Consider the following 26,017-nt stretch of genomic DNA (forward strand, 5'->3'; position numbering starts at 1 on the left):
AGAATGTCATGCAACGTTTTAATAGCCCCACTTGCCCCGTGTAACACTGTAAACACCTAAACATGAAACGCACAGCTTTGGAACGGCACGACCGAGTCATCCGGGCTCGGGAGGACACGCACGGCGGCAGACTCTGAAACTTACGACGATGCAGTGACGGACAAACCCCAGACAGCACAGAATTTAATCCATTTAGTCCTAGTCCTCAAAGCACTAAAAGACAACATTGCTTTTTTAAAACACTTTTTAAGCAGGCTACTAACTGAGAAGCCATGCAAACTGGCCTTTTGTGATTTAACTAAAACAAACCGCACTCTAAATGCCAAACTACATCGCATTTAAAATGTATGGAAATGTATTTTAGAGCAACTGCAGTGACACTGCATTGCATTGTGGTTTATTTATTAACAGGGCCACTAAAGATCAAATTTAACGCATTCAAGTGCACAAATTGAACAAAATTGCTTGTACTTGCTCAAGGAGACGCGGAAAAGTAATTTCGAGAGCCACCTTTATTAGCATGAAAATCGAATTGTGGAAATGATCAGTTCTCATGGTACTGGTATGGTATCGTGCCAGACTCACACTGATTCTGCCCCCATTAGCTTGTGGTTGCCAAGTAGGGCACACTTTGCTTGAAATTAACGCATGAAAAGTAACAATGATTACATTCTCAGATAACACTGTGAACACAGACAGACAGACATATGGGCAGAAAGAGAGAGAGAGGCAAAATGTCTTCAAGCCAAGTAGTGAAATCAGCAGTCTGTGTCCTGACAGGTCCTCTATGACAATTGCTACCTAGAGGCCATTTAGCTCTTTCTGCTGAACAAGCACCACACACTCTTTGGACTTATGGCATCCCAAACAAAGAACACATGTTTAAATAGGACTCCCTCTCTCCAAACACTTACACACACACACACACGCACACGCGCACGCACATCAAGTGAGCCCCCAGTTGCTGGTTATGTCAGGCAGAGTGACAGACTACAGAGCGAGTATGCACACAGCGGGTAAAGCCTGTTCACCACGCGCCATCGACGCGCTTCCCGGTTCCCTCTGGACTCCGGCTCTTGTTCTAATCCGGCTGCTGTGTGAGAAACTCAGAATCTCGCTGTTGAGGGATGCCAAGTGCTCCCAAAACCCTCCGCTGCCGTTAGAGCCGCTGACAGTGAGGGGCTGAACTGAGCCAAACACTCCTGGCTCCAAGAGGGCAAGTCCTGGTGCTCAGCGCCTGGGTACAACCTGGGGCTGAGACTCATCGACACAGTCATATCAAGCAGTTAAAGTGAAAACAAAATGTAAATATTTGACCTCTAAGTAAATAAATGATTACATGTATAACAATACAATTTATCCAACAAAAGAAATTGCACCTCCTTAATAATAATGCTTAATAATAATAATAATTTGCTGCTTTCTGGCTTCCCCTGTGCTGCTAAATCCAACTGTCTCCATCCAAGAATGCAAATATAGAAAGTGTTGTGGCAGGAGTTTCTCGTTATGGTAAAGAAGCAAGACTAAACCCAAACTTTGGCTGGCTCACAACTTTTCGTACAGTCATTCAGCAGTTACAGAAAACAACAAAAGCTAAAAATAATTAACGCTTTTACCAACCTGCTTTGTGTTGCACAGTTTACACACAAACTTGTGCCTACCCGCAAGTCTGGATTTATTACCTACACTCCTCCACAAGCGTGTCAGAGCTTAAATTTTAACATCCTGGGCTGAAACTACATACAGCTCATAAAATCATATTTCAAAATGTAATCTTTTGCTGTGCTTCTCTCCGCGCGCAACGCACGGCCATCGAGAAGCGCTCCACCGACACCCGAGCCGGTGGAACAGTCAGGGTGAAGGCGGTGGGGAGAGAGAGAATACACTGCGTCTGATGGTGGGGAACAGGCGCAGCAGCCCTAGGTCTTCACCCATGCGCTGGGGGTTCCGGTTTCGGCCCCCTGTCTGGGGATCTGGGGGGAGATGACACCTCAACAGGGTGAGGAGGGTCTTTTGGCGGTGGGCTGCAAAGATCATGGGGCTTCTGGTTTTTCCTAACAGCTGCGTGTCTTCATTCTGTTACAGAGGGCTGTTAAAGTGACCCGGGAGCCGCAGTGATACTGATGAGGTTTATTGGCGTGAAAGACGGCGTGACGGGGAGGTGACGTCTCTTGTCTTAAGCTGGGGGCCTAAAGAATCGGTTTCAAGATCTCCCTCTGAAATTGTTAAATGCAAGATGCTGGATTTGGGTGGTTAATTCAGGACAATTAACGAGTGCAAATTTCTGCATGTAGTGTCCAGTCAGGGCAGAACAAGCTTCAAGAGGAAAAGCTTCAAATGGGGGGGGGGGGGGGGGAGGGGGGGGGTGTCCCCCCAACAAATCAACAAATGAACCTGCTTGGTGCCGAATATACAGGAATGACTGTTTAAACATGAATCATGCAAGTCCACAAGACACGGTTCTGGTCGCGAAGAAGACTCAACAGGCAAGGAGACAGCTGAGTGCTTTGTGAATAAAATGTGTCATTGTTTGGCCTAAATACATACCCAAGGGCCATAATGAAAGTTCATATCAAAAATAACACGTACAGCGCCGAGGTGATCTACTGTCTGGTCTGTAAGGGAGACAGCAGGAGCCTAATGACTACGCCCGGAATGCGTCAAAAAACAAAAAAAATAAAACAAAAACCAAACGCACAACAAAGAGCAAGCAACTGAAGGAGACAAACAGAGGATGATGTCTTTGGCCCAGTTCAGACACGAGATTTGTCACGGACAAGTTGCGATCATTTGCAAGCTGCAAGTCATTGTGATGAAAACTCTCTCAAACTAGGGCAATTACGACAACGTAACAAGCTGAGAGAAGACGTCATTTCCATAACACCATCTTGCTCATGATCGCTAGTGCCAAGTGTTCTACACAAGTGTGATCAGGTTAAAGCCATGCCTGACGTGACCTCGATGACACTTTCCCTGCTCTGTTGGAGGACGGTCCGGAAGCCATGGGGTTCTGGCCCACAAACTGCTCCTGAGGGTTGTACGCTGATCTGTGCCAGGGACTGAGAAAGGAACAAAACTCTTTCACAAATTGGTTTGCCTCTTCCCAGCATGGATTGAGTCAACTGGAATTAACTGTCAACCTGAAGTGAATCCGGCCAGATGAGGTCTGATGTGTCCCAAGTCCCGCGCTGGCACAGCGCAGTCTAGGCGAAGTTTAGGCGTGTGGCCCGCGGCCTCTGTGTTTGGCTGCTGGTGGAATTCGGTTGCAGAACTCCAAACAATTTCAGGGGAACATAACATGGAGACAAGAAAACACTTTTGTAAGGTGCTCGTGGAAATGCCAATAAACTACTCTGCATCGTTCAACGGGAAGTACTCAGAGCAGAAGCTGTATGGGTGAGCAGTTTTTTTTTTTGTTTTTTTTTTAAATCATTAAAACAGGCTGCTTAATCCACCCCAAAGACTGACTATTAAATTCAAAGACATTTCTCTCTGACATCAGACAGTGACAGTCTCTGAAGTGGTTTGTTTTTCAGACCGGGCTGGGAGCTCTAGTGGCTCCTGACGGACAGGGACCAGCAAAACGAGCTTCTGACTGAAGGCTGCATAGCGGATCTTTCCGGTAGACGTCACAAACCACCATAAACGTGTTGCCTGCAGGGGAAGGCAGGGACGCACCAGTACGCACGTGCCAACGCGTACGTTTCCCAGCTTGATGTTCTAAAATGATCCGTCCCAGAAACGCCAGTCTAACCCGTTTTCCTTGCACCGCAAGCAATAATGGAGGAATTTCCACATGCAAATATCACAACACAGATGAGAAGGTTAACAAATATGGTCGCAGCCTTCTCGCTGGCATTTAATAATCGTTTTCCGGATATCGCCACAAGTCACCGAACGACTTCGCCTATGAGGCTGAAGGCACCTGACGATATATAGATGGAGCTTCTTAACGCGCAGTGTAATAATAGACCTGGCTGGGGAGGTTTCGAACAAACATTCATAACATACTGTAAATAACAGTTTCTTTTATACCAAGTCAGACTGACTCGAAAGAACGCGCTGCTTTTATTCGGGGCCACGTACGAGCGCCTTCTTAAACCCGAGCAAAGGTTTGCATTTCACTGACCGTGTTTACATGCGCACGGCTGTCACGGCCGTCTTAACGAGCTTTTTAGCAGGCTGTGTGAAAGAGCAGTCCATTTATAGCCCCGTTTACATAAACAGCAGCCTAGATGAAGTTTAGGTCGATTAAGACCTTACAATGACTGACAATCACACTGTGCCGTTTACAAAACAGTCTGGTTCCACTAGCAGACACGGACTAAAATCGAACCATTGACGTGCAGGTACTGGCAGATATTTCAACAAACATCACACACTGATACTGATATGATTAATAGTTGTTGTTTTTTTTTTAATTCAAACAAACATATTTTAAAGTATATTTTAACGTTTAATACACACCCCTCTCACACAAATCTCTAAAAATATATTTTGCATCAGTGTGTCATTTAAAACAAAAGAGAGAGAGAGAGAGAGCCAAGAGGACAAAGGGCTTCACGGTGCCAGGCCTGGCCGGAGTGTGACAGAGCAACTGTACCTCTAGCTGGCTGGCGTGGCTCCCAGAACACCATTCTGGCTCTGTTGCTGCAGCTGCACTCCTGTTAAAACCTCTGGCTATTAGAGGAAACCCAGAGGGACAGCGCTGCTTATTAGCCACCCTGCCAGGCTGGTGAGCCACTCTCCCCGCCGCCTTCCACTCAGCCCGGGAACAAGGGAGCTAAATTTAGCCCAGCACTGGGCCTGAGACGAGGGGGCAGGAAAAAGGGGCAAAAAACATTACAGGCGAACAGAAACCCAGAGCCGAGGAAATTAGCCCAATTTTCCCTGACATCCCCCTCCTCCTCCCTGCGGGGTTCTGGGAATCTTTAACGAGCAGTTTAGGGACGGAACAAAATTCAAGTCGGAGGCAAGGAAGCTGCCTTTTACACGTCTGCGGAGGTGATGCAACGGCGAAGAATCGTCCCCAGCTAGCGCTCCGTCCGACCCGTCGCCTCGGACGGGCTTCGCGAACACGGCGCGTTAGCGTGTCGCTAACAAGCCAAGCAGCTGCCGTCAGAGAGCCCGTTCGGTGGCGTCTCGGCGGACGCTGACCGGCACTGGCGGTGCAGTCGGGGGTGGCCCTGACCGACGGGAGGCCCAGCCGGACGCGGACGTCACTGGCAGCGGTTAACACGCGTTAGCGTCTGAGCTGGAGAATCGAGGTGAACACCAGCTGCCCCGCGCTGGTTTAAGAGCAGGTTTCCACCTAAGGACTTGCGGGTTTATTCTGTGTCCTGTTTGTAGCTATGTGGGTGGAATATTAGCGGGGGGTGTATTTATTTCGACTGTCTAACCCACTCGAAACCACAGCACAAGCTGATCAAACCGTTTATAGAGAACTGTTTAACTTCACTATAACGCTGTTGTTCTAATATCTTATTCCGTTTACATTTCATGGCTTTTTTGCATAAATTTATTCCTACATTAAAGGAAAGTTTTCCTTTTTTTAAGAAAGAAAGAAAGAAAGAGAAGAAAACAAATTTTCTGAACTTGCCTTTGGCCTGTGTGTGAGAAACCACAATGAAATCCATCACACACACTTACCCAACCACCTTGCGCATGCGTACACACACACGGCTAGAAGCCATGCCCAAAATGACCCAAACAAGCCTAAACAGTATGAGGCTTGGGGGACTAAGCTTCATCTTCGACCGCCCAACGGTGAGCCAAACACTGCTTTGTTTGGACTGCTACGACGAACGCGGTGAACGCAGTCTGATCCAGGAGGTGTCTCCAGCCTGGCAGTTAGTGCGGAGTGTTTATGCTAGCCGGGGAAAAGCCCTGGGTGTATGGGTGTTATTTAAAGAGCTGTAAGCTCATGTCCCGCCACATATGACTGGGAGATGCCAAATCACTTTTTATTTGAGTTTGTGCAAATGCCATAGATTTGGCAACGCATGCTATTATTTTTAAAAGGTGTTCTTAAAACGCACATGGAACCATTGAGAATAGAATAAAGTGGCTGTGTTTGTGTGTGTGCGCGTGTTGTGTGTGTTGTGTGTGTGTGTGTGTGTGTACATGCATGCGTGAGCCGCCTGCCCTGGGTTTGTTTTGAGTTAAGGGCTGGCGTTGTAGAACATGTGGAGAAATGGAGATTCAAATCACTGCACTCAGCAATCCGTCCTGCTTAATAGCATTAGCATGTGTGCTCCATTTGGAGCATCCAGAATCTCTCCCGTCTTGCTTTCATATTCTCCCTCTCTCTCTGTCTCTCTCTCCCCCCCCATTTCCACAAAGCCCTTCACATAAAACACGCTGCCAAACACACCGGCGCACAAAGCCGCCGTGACTCCACTCAGGTCCTGTAGCCCAGGCTTACATAAACACAGGGAAATGACATTACATGAAAACATCACAGACATGTCTTCTTGTCGTCTTGGCGCTGGAGTAGAATGTTTTTATTATTCTCTGTTCAATTATGAAGGAAGCTTCGGACCACATGCTGGTCCAATCAGAAAGGGCATAACTCTCCCTTCAGCGCCGATGCCCTCTGTCTCTCCTCTCACTGACCAGTCTGTAGGGCTGGAGAGCTCAGACAGGCACAAATGTGATGAAAGCTCATGAGCTGATCCCAGAGCTGCTTCTCTACTTTATTTCTCTCTCCCTTAGAAAGAGGAAAGCAAAAGACAAAAGCAGCCAGGCTTTTGGTCTGTCTCTCTGGCGCCATCTACTGGAGGAAAGGAGAAGGGTTTAAGTGGGTGAGAGGAAAACAAAGGAAAGCACAGAACGTGTAGTAGGGTAGATGGAGCCAACCTGGCAACATGCGACACAGGGCCAGTTCTACTGCCCCACCAAGGACAGGGTTCACCTGGACATTTAATGGTGTGGAAAAAGGTTGCCAGATTCAAGATGCTTATTTTCTTGGAAATGAGAAACGAGAACTCACCGTGCCAAAATTCACACACACACACACACACCCACCAACCTCCCCTGTTTCCAAAACAGAGCTCTTGATGTGAGCAACAGAAAATGCCACGATTCACAAGAGTCAAAAATTTAAAGTCACAGAAGATAGAAAGAGTATGAAAAAAAAAATGAGAGCGAGGAGGCTGAGAAAGAATTTTAAAAAGGAGAGAAAATCCCTCAGGGCAGTGAGCACCACATACTGGTGAGGGTGGGACTCAGAGCAGGGCACTTCATGACCATTACTTTCAGAGGGGAAAGGGGAAGTCCTAGACAACTGAAAATCTGACTGCCATGAAACAGCTCATCTGCCATTGATCTGTCTATACACTACCACATACACACAAACAGAATAATGGCTTCATAAAATTGCCCTGAATGCATGTTAACGATCTCTGTCCCAGCATGGCAGCCAGTCTCATCTCTGGACCCTGTGGCCACGGGCCAGCCTCCTTAGCCACATCAGACGCACCAGCCAGCAGCACCGGCCCAGCACCGACCGCTGCTGGGCCGTAATCGTCTACCGCCTTGTCTCTGCCTGACAGGCGCGATCGACTCCGCCGACCTACAGGGGTCTCTTTCGGCTTCTGATGGGACTCTTGCGTTTCCCACTCCAATGGAACGTTGCGTGGGTGGGCACGTGGGAGTCATCTTCAAAACTATGACCATGACCATCAGGGCGCAGATGAGCACCGAGGGGACCAAGGGAGATCTTTACGAGGCCTGGCCTCTCTTTCCGACTCTTTCCAGCTGAAAGAGAGTTGCACGACTAGGGACAAAGCTAGACGGCTGCAGAGTATACCACACTATCTGGAAATCTCGGCAAAATTGTTCCGGGGTCGGACGTTGACTGTAGGCCTATTCTGAGTTAATCACTATAATCGGCTGGTCAACTGCAGACAAAAAAAAGAGAGAGAATTTAACAATTGCAACCAGTGCCTTTATTCCAAAAACAAACAAAACATTTTAATACCAGCTGCACCACCATACACAAAAGAAACATCCACTGGGTCCGTTTTGAAGGAAATACCCTTTGTGTGTTAATGGCTAGCGCTTCGTAACATTAAACCGCATTCAATTTAGCAAATGTTATTTCACGTACAAAGCTCATTTCAGTGGATAAATTGCATACTCATCACCGCAGAGTTTCGGTTTAATATGGTGAAAACCGTTAACTGTGGCAGCCAGCATTCCTGCCCATAATTGCCTACATTCCGGCCGAGTAAACTTCCAACCTTGAGCGGGCGTGACCGATCCGTTGACTGCCAAGGTCGGCCGTGTTCCACCAGGAGTGGACGGTCCTGCAGAAGCTCAGCCTGTGAGCGCTGGTGTAGCTGGCGGCGGAGGATTACGGACACCTACCCCCTGACCCCACGCTGCTTTGGCCGTGGAATCCCGCCACTGTCCGACACACTTGTGCTGCCGAACGGCAGACGCCAGGCAGGGCGAGCTTTCAAATCAAACACCACCGCAACGTTTCAGGAAACCAGCAGGGGATTCGGTAGCAATGGAGAGAGACGTCACGGAGAGAGACAGACGGTGAGTCCCTCACGTTCCCCGTCCCCCATCGTGGAGGGACGCTCGGTGAACGGTCGCTCGGTGAACGGTCGCGTTTGTTTGTGCACTCGTTTAGGCGCCTGGTTTTCTCTCGCTTTCGAGCCGAGCAGCCCGTGACCCGAGAAGGCCCAATAGCTCCGAGCAGGAGCCGCTGAAAACAGAGTGACGGCCAAGTCCAACACCGGATCAGCTCCAACCACCAGGAATTTGGGAAGACAGAAATGGCTAATGACAAAATAAGCACAGAGCCTTAAAAGCCCATTTGAGTATCAGATATCACAGAGTATTCTCAGGAAGCCTGAAGCTCTTTCGCAGTCATTCGGCAAACGCGAAATAACATAATTAACAACTTAATCTCCATTAAGCAAACAGTACACCACGTTTCTGGTCACAGCGTTTAATGATTCATAAAATTAAGCCATTTAATGCTTGTGTGCAGGGGATATTTCCACACATTGGATGAAAAACATATGACTGGAATTACTGTCTGGGAAGGAACAAAGCGGATTTGGTGGCTTGGAGTTGGACAGGGAAAGCAGAGGATCGACACTCGTTTATGGCAGAGACAGAGAGCGAGGGAGACCGAGACGGAAATACGGGGACAGAGATGGAGTGAGAGAGACAGACAGAGAGAGAGAGACTGAAAGAGAGGGCGGGGCAGAGACAGGGTTAGAAAAAGAGGGTGGAAGCAGAGAAAAGTGGTGATGAGGGAGAGAGAGCGCGGGGGGGGATGGAGGCAGAGAAAGGTGGGATAGACGGAGGCGGACAGGAGAGAGATATTTGAGTGACCGACGCAATTTTACATGAATGAAAATCAATTATTTCAGAATGGATGGTGGGAGAGAGAAACAGACCAACCAACCAAATACAAGCGCATTAGCAGACCGATGTACAGGCACAGGCGATGCAGCGGAGGCTCAGAGACTGAAGCAGACTTCCTGCCCTGGGCCTCAGATGCAGCGAGCTAATAGAATCACATTCGGCAAAAAGCTCTTACCAATCATAATCAGATTATCGGACCTCTGCAGAACTACTGCGGCAGAAATCCAAACATCACCCAGTAGCAGAGTGCCTGTGAGCATGGACATGCGTGCACATACACAGTGAGGGAAAAACAGGACTGGAGACTCGGACATCAATTCTCGTCACCCTGTTGCATTGTACTGACGGCCTTTAGGCCGCGCACGCAGATGCGGTGACCGGAGGATCACATCTACATACAAACACAGCAAGCGTCTCAGTATCGGACCGATTTAACGACAACCGCAAGAAAGGGAAAGTGGACAGCAAAGCGCTGGCTTCATGTCACGTTTATTTCTCCTTGCCAACACTAGCACACTGTACCTGCAGCGCCGAACTTCGTAAACTTCGCGTGCGCGAAACCTGCCTTGCTTACTCCACCTGTGAACGGCATCGGTGAGGGGCAGAACGCTGACTGAACGGATCTGTTTAACTGTGTGTTTTAAAACCGAAGCACCTGACAACACAGCTCCTTGAACTTCTCTCCCTGAATTCATCTCGTGTTGAAAATGAGTTCAACCAAGGAAAGACACTATAAATATCGCTGGTGACTTCATTTCCTGTGTTCGCTACTTTAACCAGCTGGAAGGATACTGAAATACAATATATAAAGTGGTATGTGGTGCGTTTCTCTCGCTCTCTCTCTCCCTCTCTCTCCTTTCTTCTCCATGCCAGAGCTGTGTGACACGGTCCTGATGAGCAGCGTTTGAATTTGTGGTGTGTGGGTACTTGGGTGCTGCGTGTGATGTGGTGGGGCGGGAGGTCTGCAGCTGATTGGCTGTCTGGTTTGGGTGGCGTCTTCTGGGGGTGCCGCTTGGCCAAGCTGCGGTCAAACGGCCCCTTTCTCTCGGTCATGTGGTTTAAAGACAAATCTTTCTTCCTTTCTCCCAACTCCCCCCATACTCCTCTCCTCTCCTTTCCCTTTGTGCTTTCCCTTCCTTCACCAGCTCTCTCATTAGACAGTTTGTTGGAGGGTCAATTAGCAGAACGCACCACCTTGGTGCGTAATCCACGGCCAAACGACGAAATGACGAATCATTACAAACGGCGAGTTTCTGAGGTCACACAAAAGGTTGCGCACATCCTTCTGGTTGCTGTGAAACCTAACGCAGGACACTAAGCCCCGCCAAAGCCATTACTGAGGAGCGTGCCGCTCCGAGAGTCAGAAAACGACCTGGATACGTTATCGCTCTTCTTGTTCGTAACGGAAGGGGTGGGACCCAAACGGGCCGGGCCTTCTCTCGACAGCCAATCGGGTGAAAGCAGTGAGCAGGCGAAAACATTTGAAGGGACCTGACAGGACCCTACCAAAACCCTGCAGTCATAGCACCGGAGAGCTTTCGGACACGCACGCGTGAAGCGAATCAAAGGGGGTAAACGGAAGTTCATTCCTGACTCTACACAACACAGCTACAGATGTAGGAGTGCACCAACGCCGAGCTCCATAAATTACAGTTAATTGCTCTGGTTGGGGGGTGGGGGGGGGGTTAAGGCCTGGACATGAATCACAAGATTCATACCGTTAGATCTCTGGCCAAGTGCCCCCGCACCGTCTGAAGCTTTTAATCGGACTGTGGGCTCCAGCTGATGTACCTCATCAGACTGCACAGAACTCCAACCCACAATCCCCACCCGCACACACACGTCAGGCACAGTGCCGGTGTCGGAACAACCAACATAAAAGTGCACAGAAATGTATGGACAGACAAAGGCAAAAAACGGAAGGAGGGAGAGAGAGAGGGGAGATTATCTTAGATGCATAATTTACATCTGAGATCACTTCTGACAGCACTGCTTTGTTAGGACACACACACACACACACACACACACACACACACACACACACACACACACACACACACACACACACACACACACAGTCATCCCCCAGAGAAGCACTTACATTCACTCTCTCTCAATCATTTCACAATTTCTGTCTGTTTTTAGGTCAAATGTAAAGGTAATTTTTTTATTCCTTCAAACATGTGCAGACAGGCTGGGATGAAACAAGCATTCTTCCGAATGTCCTTAGATAACCACCGTTACCAGGGCAACAGGCCCATTCAGATTATAAATTTGAATATTTCTCGGCGGCTCGACCCCAGCCGGTCTCCATCTGGGGAGGTCTTGATGCCTCGCCCTCCAGAGAGGGTGGAGTCGCGTTTGCCCCGTCACACCAAAGGTCAGCATGGACATTCAAGGACAACAGGACACGGCTCAGGAGTCCACACACAGGTGGACTCACGTCAAAGCTCCCGGCCGGAAGATCTCCGCCTACGTCACCTTCGGCAAGACCAGTTATCGTACCAAGCGCTTGGGCGAGGAAATGCACAGAAAAATGAGAGACCGGGCATGTGACCGAAATTACAGAGAGCACTGACATTGAAGTGGTGAAGCGGAACGGCAAACATTTTTGGCGTCTGACGAGCGCCGGCGGAGGGGACGACCACGAAAGCAAAACAAACCGAGAGCAGATACTTTAGAAAGGAACAGAAGAGTAGTAGGTGCCAGTTCTCCAGCCACTGAACCTTAGCTTGGGCTGCTCCCCTGCACACGGGTGGGTGGGGTTAGGAAGCGGCAAACGCTGATCTGGGATCAGCCGGTGACCGGGGGCACCTACCCAGAACGTTGCCTGCTGGTACCTCATCCAGCTCCTCCAGCTCACGGCCCATCAGAAGGTAGAGGCGCTCCAGGGTGCAGCTGGCCATGTGGGGCACAGAGGGAGGGGCGTCGTCCGGGAAACAGCCGCGTGGCAACTGGCGGAGTGGATGGAGGGAGGGAGGGATAAAATAAAGAAAAAGAAAAAAGATTAAGCCACCCAAATCCACAGGCAAAAAAGAGGTACACAGACAAGCAGCCAAGACGATGGTCTTCACAAAGCTCGCTTGTGTGTGCCCTACAAAACCCTACAAAGTTCAGAGAATTAACCATCAGAGGACAAACTTTAAGAACTGGCCTGAGATCAGCAGTAGCAATACCAACATGAAGGAACTTTTTCTCTTTACAGGTCTACCACACGATGCATCTCCAGAGCGTCTGGGTCTTCACACCACATTAACCCCGAACATAGGGAGGAGCTTTCAGGATGGATGGGGGTTTGTTTGGGTTTTTAACGACTGCCATTTCTAAAAGTTACTAAGCGGGTCAGGGTGTTGGGGTCTGGATACATAAACGGTCCTCGCGTTTACATCGGGCCTGTTCTCCCTGCTGAAGTTCTAGGGTCCAGACCCAAGGCCACCCCTCCACCCATCTGTCAGTACAGCCACGTGAGTAATACTAAAAGGCTTTGATTGGTTAACATTAGGATACGTCTAGAAGTGCCTGAAAGTGCTTTGTTGTAATGGGGTTTGTCTAAAACCATCACAAAAAGGCATCGCAGAATAAATATTTAACAGAAGGCATCACTTTATTAATATTTAACAAAAGGCATCAGTGTATTACTATTTCTCCCGCCCATAACAAAATGACTTACTGGAGAAGATATGAATTATGCCAGTGAGCTCATGCCAAGTGCTAGATGGTTTAATTAGCATGAAAGCTCAGTATTAGCATGGGAGAGCGCTCACCGTGGCGAGGGCGGGGTCATATTTGGGGCCAAGCACGAACACCTTCCGCCCCCGACGTGCCACGCCGCTGTAGACCCGTGCAAACGCCACAAAGTGCTCTCTCCGCGGCCCCTCCACCGACGCCTTCGCTGCCAGAGCCTCAGTCTGAGCGCACAGCGCATCGGCGTCTGCAGGCGCACACACACACACACACACACACACACACACACACACACACACACACACACACACACACACACACACACACACACACACACACACAGTGAAGATAAAGTCCACGTATAAGCCATAACGCTATAAGCTGAATGTAGTTCCTTATTTAGTCTAGGTGAGCAGGGTAGAATGGGAACGAACAGACACACACACACTCACGCTCTAAACAGAATTCGCTCCTTGCCTGGACCGGTGTCATTGGCTGTGACTGCTGTCTGACCACTCCCACCAATGGCTGTCTCGGTGCTTTCGGAGCTCTGATTGGCTGCTTGTCTCTCGGCGTGCCTCTGTCGGGCCAGCTCCCGGCGCTGGGAAAGCTCCTCCTGAGTCAAAGGCCTGCAAGGCAAAACATTTACATTCATGGCATTTAGCCGACGCTTTTATCCAAAGCTACTTACAATTGAGCCCAACAGTGGCAACTTGGCAGTGGTGGGGCTTGAACCAGCAACCTTTCGATTACAAGTCAAGTACCTTAACCGCTGTAAAACTATATTACCCACTAACCACCTGGATCAGGCTTGGAAAACCCACAGAACACTCCACCAACAGCAGCACCACCTGCACCACTGCTGACGTATTTACCTCCATGCTGTTCTCACTCTCAGCCAATATGCCAACTTACCTTTCTGTACTGTATAACCACCAGCCGTTCTGTGGGTGGACTAATTTATTAAAGCGTGTTGGAAAAAGCGGAAAAGGTCAGGTTACAAAATCCTGCTTTTGTGTGGGCACACGACAGCAGGAATTTTAACAAGTGTACGCCATTAGGTGGAAATTCTGCATTGATGATCGAACCGAAAGGCACAGGAGCGAACCTCCAAGTCGTTATGGTGTAAAATAACAGTCGTAAGGGAGAGCGGCCAAAAAACAGCAGCGTAAGCAATTTTGGATTGGCCCTGGTTTTTTCAAAAAAAAAAAAAAAAAAGGGTTAGGTGGAGGTGAATTAATTAGGACATTTTTGCTATGGGCTTTGCTTAGGAAACAATCGAGCAAAGGACCAGCCAGTAGAGCCAGTCACCAAAACATATGCAAGGCTACTTGGGAGGTTAAGCACACTACACACAGGGTGCTGCCGCAGTCTGGCTGGACAGCAGACCTCCCTGCCTGAAGCCTGGACTTAACAGCGTCTTACAGCACAGAATGTGAGTATTTATGTGAGTGTTAACCGTTGTATGGCTTAGGAGTTTACACGTATATAAACACGCGCCTACGGCCCACGGTCTTTCTGTGCCAGTCGGCGCCACGAACGCCGTCCCCTGCTACCGCAGCGGCGGGTGGCAGCGCTTCTGGCCTCCTGCCATTGGACGGGAGCAAATGCCTGTGTCCAATGAGTGCACAGGAGGAACCTCCATTTAGCAACGCTCCGCTTCGCAGCCCTGTTTCTACGCGAGCGGGGGCCGGGGTTGAGACGCTGACCGGCGGGCCTTCGTGCCAGACCAGAAACGCGATCTTGAGGAGGGATCTGCCGTGCAGCAGAGGACGGTGGAGGGCGGAGAGAACCTAGGGTTCTCTGACGAGAGGGAGACCGTGGCTGCCAGAGCTCAGGTGGGGCGGCGCTGATGAAGCTCTGGAGTGGCGGTGGAGGTTTATGACCTGCACCTGGACTGCGTCCCCCGCGTGTGAATGATGCCAGCCATGGAGAGGCGAGAAAAACCATTTTGACAGCAACAACAAAAAAAAAAAAAAAAAGTAAGTGTTGTTGAGCATGAGGTGTTCAGTAACGGCACAGCTAGCATACACTACAACCTGTTTTATACCAATAACTGGTTACACTCAGCCATACACACACACACTGTCCTGTTCTCCTGTTCCTCACTTCTCATCTCCTCTAGCGCATGACTACACTAGCACCCCCCTTGGCCTTAAAATGTGGCTTATTCATAATAGTTTTGTTGTTGTTGTTTTGTATACAAACATGGACACTGCAGTCGTGAAGTGATGGACACGGACTTGTATACTGGTTTTAAACCCGTCCGTGAATCAGAGATCAATGGTTTGGCACACTGGTTTTATGATGGCCAATATTTTACACCTTAAGTGCAAGTCACTGGTATGGGACATTGATGCTGGGAATTCTGAAAACTAGACATTTTATCAACTATTAATTTTTATGACCTCTTGCTCTGAGCTAGATGATCCAAAATTAAAGGTTCTGATTTGGTCTTGTAATAAATATGTGACTGAACTCCATCATGTCTCTTCAGAAATGTTTTGTACACAGAGCCATTTCTAATCAGAGCACGGTTCATGGTGCAGTGATGGCAGAGGACGTTTTCCAGGTGTGCTTGTGCGTCGGGTAAAGACAGACGTGGCAATTTCTGCCTGTCGACTGCTTTGTGCCATTACTAAAAAACCTGCAGCTCCATTAGCCAATCAGACACAAGAACACAGAAGTGCCCAGCCGTGAGGAAAAGCGCAAAAGGTTGACACTCCCACGCACTGACTCTCTCTCTCTCACACACACACACACAGACACACACAATCATCACTATGGCAACCCCACAGCTGACGCAACATGGTCGTCTCGCAGGTTCCCAGAGAGTTCATTCAGCTGGCTTGGGGGGGGGGGGGGGAGACCACTCGCCAGTCGACCTGATTTGCAAATGCTGCACTGATCCGTTCGCTCACACTAGCTGAAGAATTCCACAATCCCACCGCTGCCTCTTTCTCGGAAAGGCTTTAACTCCGCACTCTGACTGGATGAATTCTCCATGCAGTAGGTGCACGGAGCAGGGGTTAGGAAGGGAGCGGGCCGGACATTTGGCGAACGCGCCGACCCAAGGGGCCGCGCACGCTTTCCCTGTCCACCACGATCTGCGTTTGTCAAGCAGAGTGCCATGGCTCAGTACAAAACCGTCGGAGACGCGCGGAGTGACATGTCGGGGGGGGGGGGGGGTTGGGGGGGACGACGACGACACACGGCGGGTCCAATATCTCCGGCTGGGCTGAACGCAGAATTCCCTCGCAGACCGAAAGTTTCCCCGAGAAACGACTCTTTGAAGATCGAGTACGTTTCGAGAGGCTTGATTTTTCGAAAGGTCCTTCCTCAAGGAACGGCACGCGTGGATGAACCTAAGGGACCTGCTCTACTGCAACAGTCTTGGAGGGCTTCTCTCTGAATACTGTCCTTCTACTCCTTTTACTGTCTTAGAACTCTTCCTTCATGTTGTGTGCGAAATCCACTATAACCCTCTCCATTTAGGCATTGCCAGTTCCCGTTTCATGGTCTTGCCCAACTGCGTAACAGCTACCGCACCGAGAAGACAAGGGCTAAAACCTGCCCGCGCTGAGAAAAGTCAAACAAACAAGTGCAGTCCCCCCCTTAAATGCTTTTGGGCCAATGCCGACCGGTGGATTCTGGCTCAAACCTTCCTGGCCACAGAGCAAAGCTCTGACTGTGGGCAAAACTGTGGGACCCCTTAATTAAACACTAAAATGGCAAAATCTTCTCTTTCAATGTCGGGTTGTAAGAAGTGCCACGCTCATGAACCGAGCTTTATAACGGGATCGATCCTCCCTCCTGACCCCTAGCAAGCACTTACAGAAAGGCGAAAGGAACCCAGAGAAGGGTGTGGGGGAGGCGAGTCCCTGCTGATGAAGCGTCCTCCAATCCCTGCTGAGTCACGCAGCTCGAGTGACAGAGGCTGCAATGTGCCAAGACCCAGGCTCGGTATGAAAGAGTGACGTGTTGGGAGGGGACATGTGACGGGGCAAATTTCTAAGTGTGTGTGTGTGTGTGTGTGTGTGTGTGTGTGTGTGTGTGTGTGTGTGTGTGTGTGTGTGTGTATGTGAGAGAGAGAGAGAGAGAGAAAGGAGAAAACTCAACATGACATGACTTTCAAACGTTGTCTGAGCTCTCGCACGGACCATTACGATGAGAAGGTACAAGAAAAAGCATCCACAGAAGAGTCACACACACACACTTATGGCAGAGGACAAACCGATAAAATTCTAAGTTAACTATAAATCTTTAGATCATCCAGTAAAGCCAAACATAAGATTTCGAGTCTGAATCTCCAGTAAAGCCGAGTTTTCCAAATGCAAATCATCTGGGTTACTTCCACCAGAGAGCAGCTGGCTTCCATTCGCACACCACCGTTGTGTGTGTGGGGCTAATCACGCTTCCCTTGTCAGGCAAACGGGGGATGGCCTTCATTAGCTGTATCCTGCATCCAGTCGGGAAACTACACGGGAGCCGTGCAGCGCCTCCTCGTTCAGGACACATGCTCCGCAGGCCTCGCTACTAAAACAAGACCGAGAGCCGTAATGGCCGCCAAGCCTCCTCCCAGTTTCCTGTGGCCATCTGCTTCTAATGGTTAACCGTTGGTCTACTCGTGCTTTCAAGTCTGCTCCCCCCATCCCCCAATCCAATCCCACACACACCGCCACATCCCACCCATCTCCCCCACCCAATTCTGGCAGTTGAACAACATTAGCCTGTTGAAGTGCAGGCCAACCAGGATCAAGACAACGATATTGGCTAGAGGGAGATTATTTCAAAGGGTGGACTGTGTGTGTGTGATGTCCCAAAAGAAAAAGGTCCGCACAGCTGCATACATACATCGCACGCCTGCATGATAACCACTAAGCACAGCCGATTTTTTATTTCTTTTTTGACGATGAAAAGGAGGCTAAATGGATTGAACTCCTACGTGCACACGAGAAGACTGACTGACGTGTGTTTTTAAAATTTTATGAGTGAGCGTGCGTGCGTGCGCTTTTATGTGGACTCAAGTTCTCGTGGAAACAAAGATGCACACTACCACTCTGCTCCAGAATGGCAACAAGAGCGCACGCTTCGTTAAGGTTGAGCAGAGGGGCGGGGCAGACATGCAGGAGCTGCACCCATTGGTCCAAGCCAGCCCACGGGGTGCGTCTGCTCTCGGGTCAAACCGGGAGCGAAGAAGCTTCTGCACTAGCGGTGACCTTCCCCACATCGCCATCTAGTGTGCGTACTGAGGAGTTTCTTCCAGTGCCCTCAGTGCCAAGGACCTCATGTTCCTGGAGTGGTGCTGGAAATCAACACGAGGGTGGGTTTTTAGTGGCCCTATCCCAATCAAATCCTCCGCCCTATCCCAATCAAAACCTGTTGGTAGGAAATTGTACAGGTGCTCAGGTTTAAAGAACACCAGGCCCTGCCCTCCAGAAAACAAGCCCCAGGTGTCAAGGCGTGAACCTGTCTGAACTGGGCAGAACTCTGACATGACTTGGACCAGCTCTAGAGTTGGTTTAGCCAGGGAGGACGCAAGAATGGCTACAGATAGATGCCACACAGCTTCAGGTTCAAGCACATGGCAGAGGCAGTGGTAAATAATAACAAAAACAGGAGTGACACTATGAGGGACAAGGCACTAACACAGCGAGGGGTGACACCATGATGCAGCGATGCGACTTCCAAACCTACCTACACACCTAGACATCTGTCTCTCATACAAAGCTTTCTTTGTTCAGAGAGGAAACGCTTGTTTCGAACATAATAGACTGGATTAAAGTAGCCTCAGGGTAGTCTAGAAAGCTCACTTGTCTTTGTTAAGGTTAAAATACACTGCAAGAAAGGCACAACAGCAAGGTTATTGCACAGCGGCGGGCGTTAAGAGAACAGGACACGGCGCGGTAAATGCCCAAGGCTTCGAGGCAATGAGGCCCAAAAACGAAGCGAAAACACCAAGTCACCGCTAGAGTAAAAGTAATATTTAATAAAACACAAGGGTGCTTTCACTGGGACATACCAACATGAGAGAGAGAGAGAGAGAGAGAGAGAGAGAGAGAGAGAGAGAGAAGGGGCAGGACAGTGGGACAGCGCAGGGTCTTACAGTTAGAGGTCATGAGGGGTCACGCTAGCCTGAACCTGCGCCATGGTCACAGCACTGACATCATGATCACAGCATCCACTGGCACCATAATTTCTGGCAAAACATTCATTCATCCCAGTGGTTCAGGAAGACAAGGTGTTCTCTCCTTCTCTTTCAACACACACACAGATGACAGCATGGTGCATTACTGATTTATGGCATGGCTGGATCACTGTTTGGCCAGGGACCATTAGGCCAAATTTGTTGAATCTACTGGCTGAGAGACCTTCAGCCTCTCTCTCACACACACACACACACACACAGAGTAATATACAGGCCCCAGGTGCTCCTGCCTGCACGTCCCTGTGATTAGGGGCCACTCTGAAAGGTCCAGACGACTGTCACACACAGGCCCACCCCAAGGTAGACGCCGGCGGCTCACACACCTCTGCTTGTTCTCAGGGAGGGCCCTGGAGTCCACAGCGAACATCTTCGACACAAATATGATGACCGGGGCCTCATCTTCACTCGCACACTCCAAGAATGCTGAAAAGACAGGAAGCAGGGGAATGAGGGAGTCGCATGACACGGCACTTTAACCCTGACTTCAACCTCAACCTCCAGTTTCAGGCAGGCAATGTGGGAGACCATTCGTTTCATCTGAGGTCATTTCACGGGCTTCCATGAGGTGGAAAATAAAGTATGCACACACACAAAAAAAAACAAAACCATCCAAGAAAAACCACCCAAAAAACCAACACTCCGTAGAGGAGTGAAAAAGGCAAAAGCTTCTCTTTTTCTCCTCGGTGTCCTGAGGAAGGGACCCGTGAGAGGGGACACGTCCAGTAACCAGCCACGGCACGCGGTGGCATCGGCAGCGGGATAAAGATGAGATTTGCAAGATGCAGACTGGGAGCCTGAGGGCCAGGAGGAGACGCGACGGGCATGAGGCACGTGGAGCTGCGCATCAAAGGGTCTAGAGTCTGCAAGGTTTTTTGGATTTTTTATGCCGTGTGGCTTAAGATTTTGATAACCAACTGTATCACTAAAAACCGTGTTCATTCAAGGGTAAAGCAAATGAAATGAATAAAGCAACAACAAACTCGATTTAGTGGTGGTGACCAAGTTCTGACAACGAGTTCATTTGAGGCTGAGAAAACAAGCAGCAGCTAGTTTGCCTTGGCACTTGCCTGTATAAATGTGTGTGTGGAGCTACAGGCAAAGAAAGGGGGGGGAGAGCGAGAGAGAGGCAAGAACAAAACTAAAAGTGAAGAAAATCCAGGCCTCAGAAGGCCCTGATTGGGAAGATTAAAAAAACAAACAAACAACAACAACAACAAAAAATCGGCGCTCAGCTGCGCTAGTGAACCGGAACGCACCAGCAACAAAGGGGAAGGGACACCACCGTGACACTGCGGAAATGAAGTCTGGGCGACGAATTAAAAAAACCAACACTTTTTTTATTAAAAAAAAAAAAAAAAAAAAAAAAAAAAGGAGAGAGAGAAATGGATGAGGACGGAAGAGCGACGCGCGTAAACATGACTGCAGAGCAGTCAGTGAGGCCCACATGTTGAGGGCGGCGAGAAAGTCACCTCAGAGAAACGAAACCAACGCTTGACCCGAGCTTCGCACCACAGAACGAGGACATGGGGAAAAGGTTTCGTTTTTTTCGTTTTTTCGCCCAGCGGGTTCCCATCAAACCTGACGTTTGAATGTCTTGGCACTGGCTGGGACTCTCTCGCACAGGACCGCTGAACTGAGGGAAGGTACTTCCTCAGGGAAGTCAGAAAGGGCTGAACCAAGAGGCTTTAGGAAGCTCCGTTACCCCCATTTGTGCGGCTTGGGAAGCGATCGGCAGTCTCAAGCCATCGGGACCGCTTTATTTGACACCAATACGAACATTAAACCAATTTTAGGCTGTTGCATCTTTCTAAAATTCTAGCTGTAACCACATGACCCGCATTACATGTGAAACTGTTACACGTGAAGCGCTCTTTTAAAAAAAGTAGACCATGTCATAAATGCGGCTAAACGATAAGATGTGACAAGTCCCCTTGTCCCCCCCCTCACCTTTTTTCAGCTGCTGGGTTTCCTCCGGCAGCGAGTCGAACCGGCGTGCGCCCACGCTCATCAGAGCCTCCACCCTCTCCGCGGCAATGTCGGTCGGCGCCGGCAGCTTCTCGCACACCATTGCTGGGAGGCGCGGCTAAGGCCAAAAAGCTCCTCCACGAACCTATGTAGCCCCCCCCGCGTCCGCCCATTCCTCCTGCCAACTGCTCCGCCCCCTGCCTGGCACCCCACTACGAAACCACCAATACCACCTCCCCCCAAACAGCACACAGGCTGGCGCTTCCCACAAACCTGCTATAGATAGCAGGCGGGCCACCACGAATGGACTGGACAGGTCTGATTAGTAACGGAAGCCCGTCATTATGAGAGTGGCAATGTTGCAAAGCACCTGCTGGTGCTGCCTCTCTCTGCAGTGATGGAGATTGTTAATTACAAACGGCTACTGCACACCCTCCCCCATCGGTGAGCCAGGTGCGGAAGGGGCGGGGCCATGCGCCATCCAGAAGTCGTCCTCGTGGAAACTTTCTGCGTGATGAAATCTGATATAAGCAACCAAACTGTCAGATGAAATCTCCAGAGCTCCTGAATGAAATTTAGTCAGAAATTGCATAACGTAGGACGCATGCTCAATCTCTGACAAGTAACTAACCCGTCACCTCCGTCAGGTAACTATGTGGGCGTGAGCTAGGCGGGGAGGTGGGGGGGCGGATTTTGGCAAAGGGCTTCTCTACAGTGCCCCCGTATGGTGAAGAGGATACAGAGCACCGTTTGGGACAAGGGCAACCATTGGCTACAGATGGCACTCAGGAGCACTTTGGGGTCGGCGTGTCGGAGGTCACGTGCCATGACCTTTATGCCCAAAGAGGTCACCATCTTGTCCACCTTTTCTTTGTCTCTGGAAGCATCAGAAATGCTGGTTACTTTCTGGTGCACCATTACATCCGGACGTTTACACTGTAAACTTTTAGGTGGTTTGGGTTCAGGCAAAGCTAAAAACAGGGTCATTGCTAAATATAAATATAGAATTTTAACAGGATGGTATCAGGAAACCAGTGGAGAATTACGTTTGTGTCAGATTAGTTACCTTCTGGTGACCACAGCATCATATAAACTCCAGATATTGTCCAGGACCAGCTGAACAAACAGAGGCTTCTTTCCTTTCGACTATGACAGAGAGTGAGAGAGAGAGAGAGAGATAGAAAGACAGAGAGAGACAGACAGTGACCATCAGAGTTTGAAGAAAGATTAGAACTTTTCCCACTACAAAAATCTAAATTGCCTACACAACCTTCTTCATGCTAAACTAAGATTGCACGCGGCACGTGCCCCTGACTGGCTGTGAGCGGCATCTGTGGGAGCTTGTTAATGCGCTCAGGGGCTTTTTGCAAGCGGCCGCAGATGACGGAATGAGGTCTGCCTCCAACGCGCGGCCCACTTACTCCTCTCGTCCGAGCTGCTCCGTGCCTGGCAGGGCTTCCGGACAGACACCCCTGACTGGAGGTCGCGTCTCCTGTCTGCATAATGATAGGTCCCGTCTCAGTGGACGGCCCACGGCAGGAACGAGCGGGACGATCGATTGGTCTGGGAAGAGACGACGGCCAGTGCGTGCGTTCCAAGGAGCGGCGAGGGTCGAGAAGGATCATGGCCCAGGGCCCGGAGCCCGCAGTCCGGCCTGCCATGAACCCCCCGCACCGTCTGCAATCCCGCTGGGACTTACGGCTGGGGCGGCAGAGTTCCTCTGCTTCTGGGCGGTTTGATTGCACCCATGATCCATTAGGCTTTCTTGCCCATTGAGAGCGCATGCACACACAAGCTTTCTGTGCTACCCTATTTACAGCCTGCGACAGGATAAACGACCCAATTAAGGTATCAGCAGAGCACCCCCCCCCCCAGCTGGTGGGGACATCCCCAGAGCTGCAGATTCATTTGAGGACAGAAATATAATTAAGGTAACTGACCAAACCTCTGCTCCTCAGAGCTCACAGACAGGCACGTTATTGTGACTTTAAGCCTTAAACGGCACTTCAGTGACGTTCTTGTTAGCGGTATAAAACAGCGGCTAACGAGGTTGTCAGAGGTGAAATGAGGGAACAGGAACGCCACGAATGTCCTCATCGTTTACGGGGCGAGTTAACGCAGATGCTCAGCCAAGCGCTGAGCGCTGTATCCGGCTCTATTGTGTCTGGTTCATTTAGCTGTGGAGAGAAACACACTACAGCATCTCTGCGTGCGTGTGCATGCATGTGTGGTGCATGTCCTCTCAAGGCTCCACAGTGCAACTTTAGGAGAGAAAGTGTTGGCCATTAGCATAGCAGAGTCTGGGCAACAGCATGTGCGAGTGTCCTAAATGGCACTTGAAAGGCAGGACGGCTAAATGGAAGAGCCATGCTGTCACAACACACTTTAGTGCACTCATCCCTCACCGCTCCCCACCCACCCACACACACGAAGTGAAAGAGCTAAAAACTGCAGCCTCTCTGTAGCAACACTCCAAACTAGACTGATGAAGCTATAAATTTAATTACAGAGCCACTGTAGTTTAGGAATTCTGCTTTCATTTATTTTGGCTGCACTTACATAAGAGTTCACCTTTGTAAATATATGTAAAAAAAATAATATTTTAGTTTTCTGGTCATCGACCCAGGGGCACGGCTCAACCTAGTGCTGTACTTGGGCTAGTGTCGTAGTCAAGACCACTTAGGCCGAGTCAATACCAGGACTCTTAGTAGCCGAGTCTGAGTCAAGACCAGCAAACAAGACTGAGACCAGATTAAGACCCCCCCCCTTTAAATTGAAAGAAAAACAATTTGTAATTGATTACATTATCATTCATTATACACGATATATATTAATAATGTTATATTTGATCATCATAAAATAACATATCGCCTAACAACATTATTGTTGTTATTATTTTCTTAGTAAAGGCACTGCAGCATTTGGAAACAAATGATGGTGAGGCTATTCTGGATCCCTTCTCTAAAACGTATTCCGTAAAAGTCAGACTCCTCTGCCAGCGAATGAACAGTCCAATTTCAGCGCATCAGTCAGCACTGCGCCACTAAAGACATAGCGCAGACCACAGAAAAACACGGTGGACGACACGTGGCGTGACATTTACCGAGACGTAAGCAAACAAATGCTAACGGACCGCTATCGCACTGCAGTAAGCCCTCTTATGAGGCGGTAGTAAGCCTTTACCAGACACGACAAACGAGTGCCGTTGTATGTCTAGGATGTGACGCTAGCAAGCCGAAACGCTGCTGCTGTCTGGTGTGAAGTGGACAGCGTTAATGGCGAACGTGGACACCCTTAAATGTGACGAGCACTTCTATTGACGATATTAAACACGGACAGCCGCAACACCTGCTGGAAATATGGTTTGCAAAGTGTACAGCAACTACCTACACACCCTTATTTTTAACTCCCACGTAGCCAACGTTCCCATAATCTCCCCCTCAGCCTACTGAAAAAGCTGCACTTACTGTAGGTTACCGCTCATTGTACTTTTTCCAAGGGCCCATGAAGTGTGGCAGAATTCATTTTGCTGAACGGTTCTCTTTAAAAGACGTAAAGAGAAACGCACGGTTCTTATCGTAACCGTAGAGAATAATCCCAGATTTTATGGACAGGGTAATAAACGGCAGGTGAAAATGTACATTTGCAATCTTAGCCATCTTTAGCACGAGGCTATTCAAAATAAAACGTGCTCACTGACAGGATACGGAGCAAGAAGAGAAACGACTTCTTTTTCCCTGTTATCCAATCTGTGTGCAGATTTTATTTAAGCCTGTTTTGTAACTACCGTTTTATTCCGTTTGAATTGTTGTTTGCATTCTTGATATTCAACAGAAAAAGTTCAGTTTCTTATTACCTCAGGCAGAGGTGTCGAACTCAGACCAGACTCGAGTACAGCACCAACCTGCGCTCCCTTCATGATCTTCTTGGCTTTGGCGTTGAGGTAGAAATCCCCCCACAGGGTCTTCAGAAAGAGCTCCGAGCGAATGCCCATCTTCTGAGAGTAGATCTGGGCAAACATGCGGATGCTGAAAGCACAGCACAAACACATGTTTTCAATTATTTTTAGCATTAAAATATCCAGGTTTCTTTTCCTCTTCATGTTCAGTTAATAACATTTAGCACAATTAAATAAAGGACAAAACGTTTGCTGGGATTTGGGCATCCCAAGATAAATGGCCAAGACAATATTAATTTCTTTTTCGTAACGTGATGTGGATCTCCACCCCCTTCTCTGAAACAGGACATCATGTCCCTGAGCCCCAGCCATAGTGCAAGATGAGATTTTCCCATTAAATGAGTCATGACAAGAGCAGGAATGTCCCCTGTGATTATACGTCAGCGTTATAAATACGTCTACAGAGCAGTAAAGCAAGGTAGCGTACGCATAAACCAACGATCCCAATCCGGTAAGAACGGAGGACATGGTGGGCCGCTATCCTTATGTAACGAGAGTAAAGTCTTCAAACCTCCCATGTTATGGCTTCTTCAAATTGAGTGAACGTGTGGGTGAGCGTGTGTGTGAGCAGGCCTCGGCTCTGGAACCACGCTCCGCCGACTGTAGGGCTTCAAGGGCTGAGGACCCCTAAAACCATGGGTGCCAACGGCAGCAGAGTCTGGTGTGGTAGAACCGCGGAGAAAAGCCTACTTCCACGAGTTAAATGACTGTGTCCGTACAAAACACCAGCGAGAGAAAGTCGCCGCTAAACCTTTGCTGAGGGCTCCATCTAGTGGACACTTAATCACTATGGCAATCTGTGGAAAAGCTATACG

General features: G+C 49.3%; 1 protein-coding gene across 4 annotated transcripts in view; it reads right to left on the reverse strand.

The window, feature by feature from the left end:
* The window catches only part of efl1 (elongation factor like GTPase 1), a 62,242-nt gene that overhangs the window by 33,046 nt on the left and 3,179 nt on the right, over nucleotides 1-26,017 (reverse strand). For all 4 annotated transcript variants that reach the window (XR_004776148.1, XM_035526916.1, XM_035526911.1 and 1 more), the window contains exons 8-15: nucleotides 25,149-25,272; nucleotides 22,311-22,390; nucleotides 21,985-22,121; nucleotides 21,227-21,349; nucleotides 19,603-19,702; nucleotides 13,549-13,700; nucleotides 13,152-13,318; nucleotides 12,206-12,341 (exon numbers count right to left, since the gene is read on the reverse strand). Coding sequence is in view for 3 of the 4 variants with exons in the window: in XM_035526916.1 (XP_035382809.1) it covers nucleotides 12,206-12,341; nucleotides 13,152-13,318; nucleotides 13,549-13,700; nucleotides 19,603-19,702; nucleotides 21,227-21,349; nucleotides 21,985-22,121; nucleotides 22,311-22,390; nucleotides 25,149-25,272 (1,019 nt within the window). In the remaining variant the exon portion in view is untranslated. The remainder of the gene's footprint in view (nucleotides 1-12,205; nucleotides 12,342-13,151; nucleotides 13,319-13,548; nucleotides 13,701-19,602; nucleotides 19,703-21,226; nucleotides 21,350-21,984; nucleotides 22,122-22,310; nucleotides 22,391-25,148; nucleotides 25,273-26,017) is intronic.

Source organism: Electrophorus electricus, chromosome 1 (genome assembly GCF_013358815.1).
Source record: "Electrophorus electricus isolate fEleEle1 chromosome 1, fEleEle1.pri, whole genome shotgun sequence".
NCBI classification, from domain to species: domain Eukaryota; kingdom Metazoa; phylum Chordata; class Actinopteri; order Gymnotiformes; family Gymnotidae; genus Electrophorus; species Electrophorus electricus.